This window comes from Ovis aries, chromosome 7 (genome assembly GCF_016772045.2).
Source record: "Ovis aries strain OAR_USU_Benz2616 breed Rambouillet chromosome 7, ARS-UI_Ramb_v3.0, whole genome shotgun sequence".
NCBI lineage: Eukaryota > Metazoa > Chordata > Mammalia > Artiodactyla > Bovidae > Ovis > Ovis aries.
The window spans coordinates 45,477,913-45,490,985 of NC_056060.1; the positions used below are offsets into that span (position 1 = coordinate 45,477,913).

The following is a 13,073-nucleotide window of genomic DNA, read 5'->3' on the forward strand; positions in this document are numbered from 1 at the left end:
GATATTCTATATAAAAAACCCTGATGATTCCATAAAAAAAACACCAAACTTTTAGAACTAATAAATTAATTCAGCAAACTTGCAGGATACAAAATCAATAAACAAAAACCTATTGTGTGTCTCTATACTAATAATGAACTATCAGAAAGAGAAATTAGGAAATCAATCCCATTTATAACTGCATCAAAAAGAATAGAATACTTAGGAATAAATTTAACCAACGAGGAGAAAGACTCGTATACTGAAAACTATAAGAAGTCAAAGAAATTGAAAAAAGTACAAATAAATGAAAAGACATTTTGTGCTCATGGATTAGAAGAATATTATTAAAATATGCATACTATCAAAACCAATATACAATTCAACACAATTCTTGCCAAAATTAAAATGGCATTTTTCAGAGAAAATGAACAGTCCTAAAATTTGTATGGAACCATAAAAGATCCAAATAGCTAAAGCAATCTTGAGAAAGAACAACACTGGGAGCATTGTGCTTTTTGATTTCAAACTAAATCACAAAGCAACAGTAATCAAAACAGTACGGTAAAGGCATAAAAACAGATGTGTAGATGGAATTAGAGAGCTCAGAAATGAACCCATTCATATCTGATCAATTAATTTATGAAAACGGAGCCAAGACTATACAATGGGGGAAGAACAGTGTATTCATTGAATGGTGCTGAAAAAACTGAACAGCCAAATGCAAAAAAATTAAACTGGATCGCTATGATTCACCATACACAAAAATTGACTCAAACTGGGTTAAATGCAAGACTTGAATATAAGACCTGAAACCATAAAGCTCCTAATGAAAATATAGCTGGTCACTTCCTTGACAGAGGTCTTGGCAATGGATCTGACATTAAAAGCACAAGCAACAAAGCAAAAATAAACAAGCGGAACTTGTTTACATACTGATATACATATATATACACATATATATGAATATATACGTATATATAAAACCAAAAAGCTTCTGCACAGTAAAGAAAAACACCAACAAAATAAAAAGGCAGTCTACTGAAATGGAGAAAATATTTTCAATTCATATATTTGATAAACATAAATAGAACTCAAACTTATACAACTCAATAGCCAAAAAGTCATCATTTTAAAAATGGGCAGACTATCTAAATGGACATTTTTTCTGAAAAAGATACACAGATGGCCAACAGGCACATGCAAAGATGCGCCACATAATTATCAGGGAAATGCAAATCCAAACCACAATGAAATATCTATCACCTCACCTCTGTCAGAAAGTTTATTATCAAAATGAAGCAACAAGCATAGGCGAAGATGTAGAAGAAACGGAATCCTTATACAACTTTTGCTGGAAATAAAAATTGGTACAGCCCTATATGAAAAATTTTAAGGAGATTTTCAAAATATAAACATAGAACTATCATATGACCCAGCAATTTCACTTCTGGCTATGTATTCGAAGAAAATGAAAACACTAACTCAAAAAGACATATGCACCTTCATGTTCATTGGAAAACTATTTGTCATAGTCAAGACATAGAAAAAATCTAAGCACCCATCAAAGGAAATTAGATAAAGGAAATGTGATACATACATGCAATGGAAAATTATTCAGCCATAAGAATGAAATCTTGCCATTTTCAACAACATGAATGGACATCAAAGACATTATACTAAGAGAAATAAATCAAAGAAAGACAAATGCCACATATCCTCCCTTTTATGCGGACTCTGAAAACAAAGACAAAGACAAACACCGAGCCCAAAGGTACAGATCGGTGATTGCCAGTGGTGGGGGGTGAGGAGGAGGAGAAATGGGAAAAAGAGAAGAAACTTTTCGTTTTCAGTTTAAATACACTGAATAAAAATGAAGACAAAACAAAAAAATTCAATCAAATGTACAGAAAGAGAGATCGGATTTGTAGTTATGGTAAGGGGGTGGGGTAGAGTTTGGTGATGGTGAGACTGAAGGAAATTGGTCAAAGGCACAAACTTCCAGTTCTAAGGTAAATCCTAGGGCTGCAATGCACTAATGATGGCTATAGCTGACACTGCTCTGCGATCTTTATAAAAGATGCTGAAGTCCCAAGAGTTCTCATCACAAGGAAAAAATACACAGGCACAGGCACTTTTTGCATTTATAATGAAGTATGAGTAACATACAGTGTTATTTGTCAACTATATAAATCTCAATAAATCTAGGGGGAAAGTAAAAAACAAAACCAAACAGAACAGTGAATTTTCTCTCTGGGAGTCAGTATGGCTTGGGGTTGCCAGCAGTTTGGATCCAGCAGCCTGCCTGACTCAGCACTGCCATTGCTGGTGGCACCACCTTGGGCAGGGTTTCACCTCTCTAAGTCTCAGTTTCCTCATCTGGAAAAGGGGGCTATTACTTCTTACCAGTCAAGGCCAATGGGAGTAATAAGTGGGGGAAGATGCATATAAAGTACTTGGCATGTAATAAGGGTTTACTAGATGGTGCTGGAGAAGACTCCTGACAGTCCACTGGACTGTAAGGAGATCAAACCAGTCAATCTTAAGGGAAATCAACCCTGAATACTTATTGGAGGGACTGATGCTGAAGCTCCAGTATTTTGGTCATTTGATGAGAACAGCCGACTCATTGGAATGGGAAAGATTGTGGGCAGAAGGAGAAGGGGGCGTCAGAGGATAAGATGGCTGGATGGCATCACTGATGCAATGGACATGAACTTGGGCAAACTTCGGGAGATGGTGAGGGACAGAGAGGCCTGGTGTGCTGTAGTCCATGGGGTCACAAAGGGTCAGACACAACTGGGCAACTGAACAACAACAACAAGCTCTCGGCTGACACTTGTCACTCCTTCCCTTGGCTGCCTCTTGACTAGAAATTCTCGAGTGGACCCCAGAGGGGCTGGAGCCCAAAGAGGATGCCTTCCTTTAACCTCTCCACTCCACCACCGCCCTGCGCCACCACCTACCACCAGCACACCCTTATGCTTCTAGAGACATCTCCCCCACAAGGCAAGCTGTGTCTGCCCCAGCCCTGGGGATGGCTCCTCTGCCACGGTAGAGGAGCTGAGCTCCCTTCACAACCACCTCCTATCTCCCAGGCCTCCCCCCATGTTCCTGCCACACCAGCCCCCTTCTTCCTTCTCCACCCACCTGCTGTCTTCCTCTTATGGGTCTGTCCTCCTGGCTGGGGATGATCACAGACATACCTAGGCAAGTAAGGATGATGCTAGGTGGAGATGGGAGGGCAGGGAGATGCAGCAGGAATCTACCCGTAAGTCTAGATACTCTGAACAAGCCAACTCCCTGCCTCTCATTCCTCTCCTGGCATCCTGAGTCAGGGGTACTCTGCTTGGAGAAGCAGAAAGATGGAGGGAGGCCAGCTCAGGAAGATCAGGCTGCAAGGCCATGCTCACTGGCACCTCGCAACTTGGACCCCCTCCTCCCCTCCTTCATGCTCCTATTCCAAAGTCTCCTACAGGGGAACTTGGCAGGAGTAACTTCAACAACAGGAAGGGCTTTCAAAGGAGGGAAAATGCCTTCCTCGAGCTGAGAGATTTATTTCCTTGTCCTGGGGAAGCCTGGATAGTCCTGTGGGCTGCGGGAGACCGATGCCTGACCATGGTGAGAGACCACGGACAGAGGAGCCTCTGTCCCGGCAGCTTCCAGGGGAGGGTCCCCTGTGCACCCCTCAAGTCCTGCTGCCAAGCTTCTCAACAATGCAGAGCTCTCTGTCCTGCAACCCAAGCGAAGGAGAGGGCAACACCCGCTAAGCACGAGTGATGCTGCTGGCACCCCACGCGGCCTGTACAGCAGCGGCCCTGAAAAATAACTCTAAGAAACCAGCCAAGCAAAACCATCAGCAAACTGCAGGAGGGTCCAGGAGGGAGGGGCATTCAGAACGGGGTGCTGTGAACCAGGGAAAACCTCCTAGAAGAAGGGGTGTTGGAGAACAGAGTTGAGGAACAGTGGTTGAAATCAATCAAACCTTGAACGGTGTGCCTGGCATGGTGCCAAGCTCTTTGACACTGATCTCTGCATATAACCTGCACAACCCCTAGGCCAGATAGTCTACTTCTTCATCCTCCCTTGACTGACAAGGAAATTGAGGTGTGGCAGGGGCAAGGAGCTTAGCTGAGCCCTATGCTCTCTGCTATGAGAGTCTGTCTCTACAAACAGCTGCCCAGAGTCAGGAAATGTCCTGTGGCTCCTGTCCCCCTTCCCCACCATGTGACCTTGGGGGGCTTAACCCTCCTCACTGCACTGTCTCCTCTGGAAATAAACAGGTTACACAAGAGGAGATGTGGATCCTTCTTACCTAGTCTCAGCACTTGGGAGCCTCCTTGAAAAGGGAGGGTGGGGGCAACAATGTCCCCAGGGGCGTCAGGAGAGGTCCTGGCGCTGGCTGTGACTTGGACGTGGTCTGACCAGCCTGTCCACAGGTGAGCCCATCAAGGTGACCACCAGGGCCCTGACCTCGGTGGGACAGTCCCTCAGCTTCTCAGGACGACGGATCACCCCCAGCTGCCCTGGGGAGACCCTGGGTGGGAGGGAAGACATCTGGACCTGACCGGGCCGGCTGGTTTGGGGCTTGGTTGCCTGGTCTGTGCCTGGGCACAGCTGGGTGTCATTGTGCCTGCCTGGCCTGAGGGCTGCTCCTTACCTTCTCTGTGACAGCACGGGCACACTCGATCAGCTCCCTCTTGGTGTAGCTGTCCGTGGGGCACACCTGGAGGGCCCCCGCCTTCTGCACTAGGAAGATGCAGCCGTGGCCCAGGTCCTGTACCCGAGTGCGAATCTGGAAGCCGATCTGTGGAGGCAAGTCCGGGGTGGGGAGGCAAAGTATGATGGCCCTGCCGTCGAGGTCTTCCCTCCGTGGAAAATTTCTCCTATGTCCTAGGGGAGCCTGGCTAGGAAAATTCCACTGCTGTTAGGAGGCTGTGTTTGGTGAACTATGGAATTTGGTTGGGTTTGCTTCCCTTTTTAGAGACTGTAAAATGCCCACAGTCCCCAGTAAGCAAGCTTGGTAATATTTGTTACCTTTTCTGCTGCATTGCTTATCTGTATCCTGAGCCACTAGGTAAGAATGTTAATTAGATGAACTCTGTGGGATTATTCATTCAACCCGTGTTTATTGAGCCCTTCCTGTGTGTCAGGGCCTCTTTGAAGTAGGCAAGGCATTTAATTTCATTGATTCCTCACAAAAGCCTGGAGAGGGTAATTAGAAGTTCAGAATATACAGCTTTAGTATAAAGCATATTTTAAAGGGTTCAGATTCTTACAAAATTGCTGTGTTTACCAACCAGAACGCCTTTTTTCCTCAGCTGTACCACGGAGCGAGAGCAGCCGTGCTGGGCCCAGGCTTCCTTTCCAGCAAGCCAGGTTGAGGTTTCCGTAAAAAGTCACACTTTTAGAGCTGCTGGCCCAGCAGGCATGCATGCTTTTTATGACCCCTACGTTGTGTGATCAGAAATGGTAATTTGCTTAAAAAAAGCCAAATAAGCTCCACTATGGATAAGGTGCCAGCTGTCTCTTTGTGGTGTAATAAATTCCACCTCCATTTCCCAACTATGGTTTTTCTAGTAGTCATGTACAGATGGGAGAGCTGGGCCCTAAAGAAGGCTTAGTGCCAAAGGATTGATGCTTTTGAATGCAGGGCTGGAGAAGACTCTTGAGAGTCCCTTGGACAGCAGGGAGATCAAACCAGTCAATCTTAAAAATCAACCCTGAATATTCACTGGAAGGACTGATGCTGAAACTGAACCTCCAATACTTTGGCCACCTGATGCAAAGAGCCAACTCACTGGACAAGACCCTGATACTGGGAAAGATTGAAGGCAAAGGAGAAGGGAGTGACAGAGGATGAGATGGTTAGATAGCATCACTGACTCAGTGGACATGAATCTGAACAAACTTTGGGAGATAGAGGAGGACAGAGGAGCCTGGTGTGCTACAGTCCATGGGATCCAAGAGTTGCACAAAACTTAGCGACTGAACAACAGCAAACAGTCTCCCAAAGCTTCTGGCTTCGTTTCACAATTCCCACTTCGGTCTGATCAATACAGCCCAGGTAAGCAAAGGAACACAGAACAAAATACCCCTAAGCTAAGAGTTATTTTTAAAAAATCCACAATAATTAGAAGCTGGGTGCTTATCCTTCCAGCATCTCTCAAGAAGAGTTACTCAGAGTCCAGGTTTTATGAGTAAAACCTGGGAACTCACACACCTGGGAATTTGAGCTACCTGGATGCAGTCTTCCAACATCATCCCATGTGTCAGAGTTTAAGAAAGGGCGATTCTGGGCAGTGAGGAGGCTGCAACTGCTCACTCTGTTATAGAGAGACATAATGCTTTCAGGGGAAAATGTTATTCCCTTAACGCTCTGAGGCCCAAAGGATGTTTAAATCATTTGTAATGCATTCTCCTGCCTAGGAAGTGAGCTTCTGCTCTTTGGGGTGTCTTCTAATCACACATGAGCAGGTGCTACAAAAGCTCTGTAATTAGGCAGGGCTTCTTGCTGACCGTCTCCACATGGAATGAGACACGAGCATCAGGCCAGGATCGTGCAATCAGACAGCTCTGAAAACACATCTGGACTAGAGCAGCATCAGGGTCACCACTGAGAACGAGAGGCTTGAATTTAGCCCACACAGTGGCAATGCCATTGAAATGCATCTGTTTGCTGGGCATGTCTGCTGGTTTAAACATAAGGTCAAGCTGAAGCAGGGGGATGCCCCAGTAAAGACTATTCTCAGGCTGGCTCTAGAGGCTTTTCAGACCCATATGGTGTAACCCTAAGTTCCCAAGAGTCAGAGCAAGGGACTTCCCTGGTGGCCCAGTGATTAAAAATCTGCCTGCCAATGCAGGAGACACAGGTTCAATCCTTGGTCCAGGAAGATTCCACACGCCAAGGAGCAACTAAACCTGTGCGCCACAACTGCTGAGCCCTAGAGCCCATGCTCTGCAACAAGAGAAGCCAGTGCGCCACCACAAGAGAAAGCCTGTGTATAGCAAAGAAGACCCAGCACAGCCAAAAATAAATGAATAAATAGTTTACAATTAAAAAGAAAAGAGAGTGAACCCAAAGATAAGAGCTCTGCTGTCAAGGATGAGCACAGGTCTTCAAGGGCAAGATACTAACAGGGAAGTCAAGCAGGGGGATGGAGAAAGAAACAATCACAGACTTTCACAATAAAAAAAGACCTTATGAGTTCAGTCTTCCCATTTTACAAATGAGGAGACTGAGGCCCAGAGAGGTGCTGTGATTAGCCCAAGATCACACAGCCAATCCCTCACAAAGCCAAATGACAATCTAAGTCTTTCATCCCAAGCATGGTACACTGTTCATTAGATCACTGTTTTTCTAATTTGATTTTTTTTTTCCACTTAGCAGAACTCTTTCCCACTCCCCAACAAAATCTTTCATGGAAACTCAACATCTAAAACTTAAGGAACTTGTTATTACTATACTCTTTCTTTGGAGTTAAAATTTATATTCTTGGCCTAAATAGTCAACAGTTGAGGCTAAGTGATTCAAAGGTGGGATTATAAAGGCCAGTTACAGCCTTGGCCACCGACTTGTTTCTATATTTTTCCCTGGTTGCATGGTGTGGAGGATACTGGCCTGTGCATAAAGCAAAAGGGGAGCATTTTCTTACAGATACCTGACCACCCCAGACAGAGCAGACGCCATGCCAGTCAGAAGCCAGCACAAAACCACCCATGCCCCAGGGCAAGGCCCGGGGCGGTGGGAGGGCGGGGCGCGGGGTAGGGGGGGCAGTGTTATGTTTAAAAAGGGAAACTCAAGTCAAACATGTGCAGAATTCCAGAGCACCAGCTGCGTGGGGTTTCTAGAGAATGTGGTATGAGGCTACCGTGCCAGAAAAGACCTGGTTTCCAGAAGAGCCTTCTCCAGGCACCCCTCCTGCTCCCTGCACAGAGCCAAGCCTGGGCTTTCTGTTTGCAGAATGACAGGGCCCTGGGACAACCACAGGCCACTGAAATCACTCCCCAGTCACGTAGGGGTGGGAAGGAGGCGGCACCCACTCCTGAGCCATTCCAAACCTGAAATCTATGGGCCGACATGATAAATGGTGGAAAGACACCCCCTCAACCTCCGCCACCACGACCCACTCATGTTCTCTTAGCCCCCTCGGAAGGCGGTGCTATAAAAACACCCCCAAAGTCCTGGCGTTCAGCCTGCTTCCTGGAGATGACATCATGTTTGTAGCAAGCAATCCTCTAAATACAGCTATGGAGCTGGCAGTGGTCACCAGTGGGAAATTTCAGTTAGGAAGCCCAAGGAAGTCCAGCACCAGAAAGCAAAGGGATGAGACCAAATGAATTCAACAACAGAAAAGCTTTGGAGTCCTTAGTCAACCCTGGGCTTGGTCCTGGAGTTTGGGTCTGTGCTAGATCACATGACTATCTTCTATAGCCTGGTGCAGGGCAAAGAGCACAAACTGTGATTCCCAATAAACCTGGGTTCGAATCCTGACTTTTCTATCTACACAGTAACTTGTTACCTTCTTATTATACTTGAAACATTCACTTAGTCCAAAAAGTTATTTAAAAACGGGGCTTCGGACTTCCCTGGTGGTTCAGTGGTTAAGAATCCCCCTGCCAATGTCGAGGACACGGGTTTGATCCCTGCTCCGGGAAGATTTCACATGTTGCCGGGCAACTAAGCCCGTGCACCTGGAGCCCTTATTTTCAACAAGAGAAGGCAGAGAAATGAGAAGGCTGCTCATTGCACCTACAGAGTGGCCTCTCACTGCAATTAGAGAAAGCCCGCGTGTAGCAATGAAGACCCAGTGCAGTCATAAGTAAGTCAAATTTTAAAAGGAGGGTGGCTTTAACACGAACTGTTGCAGCTGTGTGGTCCTGGGCATTTCTCAGTGTTCCTTGAGTCTCCTTGGTTTGCTTATCTATGAAATGGGAAGGGCAAATGATTCTCGCCTTATACACTGCAGTTCAGGGAAGATGGGCCAGAGCCCATCACAGGATCTGTGCCTTATGGATTGGATAAACGGTTTGCATATTCCTATCTGTCTCCATGGGCGCATGGGTTAGTGAAGGACACCAGAATCAACACACTCAATGGTACTGCAATTTCATGGGATGTTTTGTACTGCTGGAGGAACATCCTAGAAGGGAACACATTTTGAAAGGCTGTTGCAGATAAGGGCTTTACAAATGCTAAGCTTCTCAAAGCAACACTAAACTTCTCAGCAAACAGCACTAACCCCTTCCACCTTCCACCCCCACAGTGATCCAACTCACCGCCAGTGTTTATTATAAAGGAATGTTGCTCTAAGACATAAAACTTGGAGTTTGAAATTGGCAACTTGAGTCAAGCAATACTTAAACCTCAAGAAAAACCCTCAATTCCCCATCCTGCCCAAATAAAAGTAAAATGGAGAAGATTGTCTCCTGGTTTTGTGCCTTGCGGGAAATTAGAAGCCTGGCTTTCATGAAGTTCTGGCTCTCATTTCAATTGGAAGGAGCCTAAGAAACACTGATCCATCATCTTTTACTGCCTCAAACTAAACAGAACGTACAGATTTTTCTCAGGCTTCAAGATCAATTACATCGGAAACCAGGTCAAGTATAATTTGCCTGGGAGAGCTTGTGGAAGTTGGAAAGGCAGTAATGGATGTTATCTGACAAACTACAGTTTCTCCTGAGACAGAAAACATGGCAGGGAAAACCAGCATGTGCAGGGCACTGCTTTCCCACCTACAAAAAGTGTGCCTTGGAGTGGAAAGTTTTAGGGACGTCTAGAGTGGACGCCCATCCCATCTGGGGGAGAGGGCTGTGGTTCTCACCACGGGCTCTTGACAAATGTTCCTGCCAGCTTTTAAGACACCCAGTGTTATGAGTGGTTACAGCAACGTGCTCTCAGACACGGCACTATCATCATGAAACCTTTCCCCAGTATTTACATTTAGAAGCCAGTGGCTCACGGGATATATCTTTTTCCTTCTTTTTTAAAACGAGGAAGTGTAGTAGCAGTGTAGTGTTAGTTGCTCAGTTGTGCCTCTTTGCAACCTCATGGACTGCAGCCCGCCAGGCTCCTCTGTCCATGGGATTCTCCAGGCAAGAATACTGGATTGCCATTCCCTTCTCCAGAGAATCTTCCCCTGGGTCTCCTGCATTGCAGGCAGATTCTTTAACATCTTAGCTTTTTAAAGGGAAGTCCCTTTAAAAAGAGGAAGTACATCATAAAATGCCAAGCTGTCAGAGGGTTTTAACTTTTCTGGAGAAGTTATTGCAGTGATGTTAGCAAAAGTTTTGAATTTCCCATGGAAAAACTAGCAGATACAAAGCTCCAGCTTGATGTTCAGAGGGCAGAGCCAGGACTTTTCCTGTCATTGTCACATTCTGGAAAAGCCCAAAATGCTGACTCGGCAGAGCAGACTGCAGGCCCGCAGTGAAGGGGCCAGCTTCTTACTTGCCCTGGATATAAATATTTTCACATGCTGTGATGTGGGGCTCTCTTGGGTATACACATAATTCCACAGGCTTGGGGAAAAAAACTACATTGCTTCAGGGATCTCCTAGCCTTCTCAGTTTTCCCCCAAATATCTGTCTGGCAAATGCACACAAAGAATTTTCCTTTAGCAAGCCACCAGTAATTTTATATTCTCTCTGCCCCTCTGCGCTCCAGGTCACACTGCTCGTGTGTCTGGAATGTAAAACACATCTCAAGATGTAACGGTGAACAGGGGAAACCTTAATGGAAACGTCAGCTGCCGCAAAGGCAGGGCCAGGATGTAAAGGAACTTGCTGCTTTGCTTTTAGCAATGCAATTTTTTTCCTGGCCTATTTTGTTTCAGTGGTCTGGGCTGCAATTAGAAAACTGTTTGCTTCATACACAGGGTGGGATTGCTAGCTCATAAGAACTCAGATATGAATACGTTCTATAGATCACGAGGTCTTCACTCAGCAATGCTGTTTAGGCTAGCACTGAAACTCCGGGAGTTGGTGACGGACAGGGAGGCCTGGAGTGCTGCAATTCATGGGGTCGCAAAGAGTCGGACACGACTGAGTGACTGAACTGAACTGAACTGAAACTAACCAGAGAAAAATCATGGAAATTCCATCTTTAAAGATTCCTAGAGACAAGAGATCCAAACCAAACCTCCCCCCACAATCATAGTCTCTTTTAGTTTTCAATCCTCTCAAAAAGCCAAACACTTCTTCCTTTTGTCCAACCAAGCTTTCCCTTACTGTAACAGAAGTTCCCTTATGCTTGTTTATGAAATTCAAAATTGCATGTTAATCAAATGAATTATGAGTCCAGTTGCTCTTATTAAAGGGGTGGGGGTTCTGTTTTTTGTTTTTTAAATGATGGGCCTGTGTAAAGAAATCAACAGAATCTTATGCGGGTCTCTGACCATTTTTCTTTCCTGACAGTGACTTGACAGACTCATGGCAAATAGAATTATTCATGCTGCAGTCTAAAAACTCAATCAATCATCCTAAAATCTCAAAACGCAGGCACTGTTAGACACTAAAGTCATCCCATGCTGGATATATATGTATGCAAGTACATATATATGTGATACTTCCATTTACATGCATTGTTACAACACACGTTAGAAAGTGATTTGGTTCTGGTTCTTCACTTTGGTAGTGTCACTGGGAGTCTTGGTGAAGACATGCTTAGACCTGACTCCCCGGAGAAACAGTAACTTGGGGACACTGTCTGTCATTGAAAGGAGAAGGGAAGACCAGCCACAACCTTCTGCCTTGACAGCCTGGTACATCTCAGAATCCCATGGACCATATCGTTACCTTGTTGTCCCTGGTCCCTGAAATTCACTCCACTATTCTTTACTGCAAGCTGGACTGTCTTTCTCTAGGGGGCCGTGCACTGGGTCAGGCCCCTTCCATGTGTTTAGCACTGATTCGGGTGTAATCAGGGGCCCCAGAGTTCCACCCACCCTGTGTGCTGGTCAATGGACCATTTGATTTCTCAGAGGTATGAGATATGGGACCTCTCAGAGAGTGGCCTCTGGAGTCAATCTTTTGCCTCTTTAAGCCTCCTACAGGTGTACGTGTTCCAAGGTGAGTCTGTGTTGGCTATTAAGGAAAGTGGCTTGGGGAAGACAGGGAGGGAAGGACAAGAAGTCCACAGGGATCCAAGGACAGGGATCCAGACCAATTCTTCAAAAGTTACCAACATTTGGGCAAGACTTTGTTTCACAAAAGCAGGCTGGCTACACAGGTTTTTCTCAAGGGAGGGGCAGGTAGATCCCATACTTGGCTTGTCTAATACTTCTGTGAGCCTTTGGAAAATACACAAATAATCAAGTGGGTTGCTAAGCAAGCACAGGAAGTACGAGGAGAATGGCCATGTGCGCCCTGCTCTTGGGATGGGCTGGGGGACAGGAGACGTGGCAGAAAACTGTCAACAGAGTCCTTCTGTCTGGAAGACCCCTCCCCAGATGGCTCCAGCTCTACGCCCAGCAGCCTGAGGAAGCCCAGCGAGCCTGGAACACAGGCGGGGCTACTGGGTGTGAACCTGCAGGGTTGGCAGCAGAGGAGAGGGAACTATCGGGATGCAGTGTTCTGGAGTGGAGCTGAGCTATGGAGACCGCCCGCCCCTCCCACCCCCACCATCGCCCGGCCGGGGGAGCGGGCACTAGTGTGGGATTGCGTCTAAACACAGGGACTTAAGGTGGCAGACCTCCTCTGGTTCCGCCGTGGCTGCTGCCAGCTGGCCCTGGAGAGCCAGTTGCCCATAGTCACTGGTCATTTGTGAAGCCAGTCCTCCCAGCTCCTCCGGGTTAGTAACCGACTTAGTCATCTGGAAAAAGAAAACAAGCAAGACACAAACACACACAGACACACAGAGAGAAGCATGAGAACCACGTGTTAATACCACTGGGAGCCAAAGGGTCTCATTCACTTTTAAGCTTGTGGCTCGCGTGTGGGGGCCGGACGCTGGAGAGCCCAGTTCAAGCAAAGCCCATGCTGCAGCCCACACGACAGGCCAGCGGGTCCTGGCTGGGTCAAGGCGACATGCTCGGGTGCAGGCTGTGCAGTGTGGAGGCCGCGCCAAGGGGTCCACTCTCTGGGAGGCGAGAGCG

At 46.4% G+C, this 13,073-nt stretch overlaps 1 protein-coding gene across 12 annotated transcripts in view; it reads right to left on the reverse strand.

Moving 5' to 3' along the window:
- Nucleotides 1-13,073, reverse strand: part of TLN2 (talin 2) — a 498,466-nt gene that overhangs the window by 47,260 nt on the left and 438,133 nt on the right. For 10 of the 12 annotated variants that reach the window (XM_060417828.1, XM_027971770.2, XM_027971771.2 and 7 more), the window contains 2 exons: nt 12,671-12,790; nt 4,640-4,786 (listed from right to left, as the gene is read on the reverse strand). In XM_060417828.1, coding sequence (XP_060273811.1) covers nt 4,640-4,786; nt 12,671-12,790 — 267 coding nt within the window. The remainder of the gene's footprint in view (nt 1-4,639; nt 4,787-12,670; nt 12,791-13,073) is intronic. The other 2 variants (XM_060417827.1, XM_012181413.3) reach the window with 1 other exon arrangement.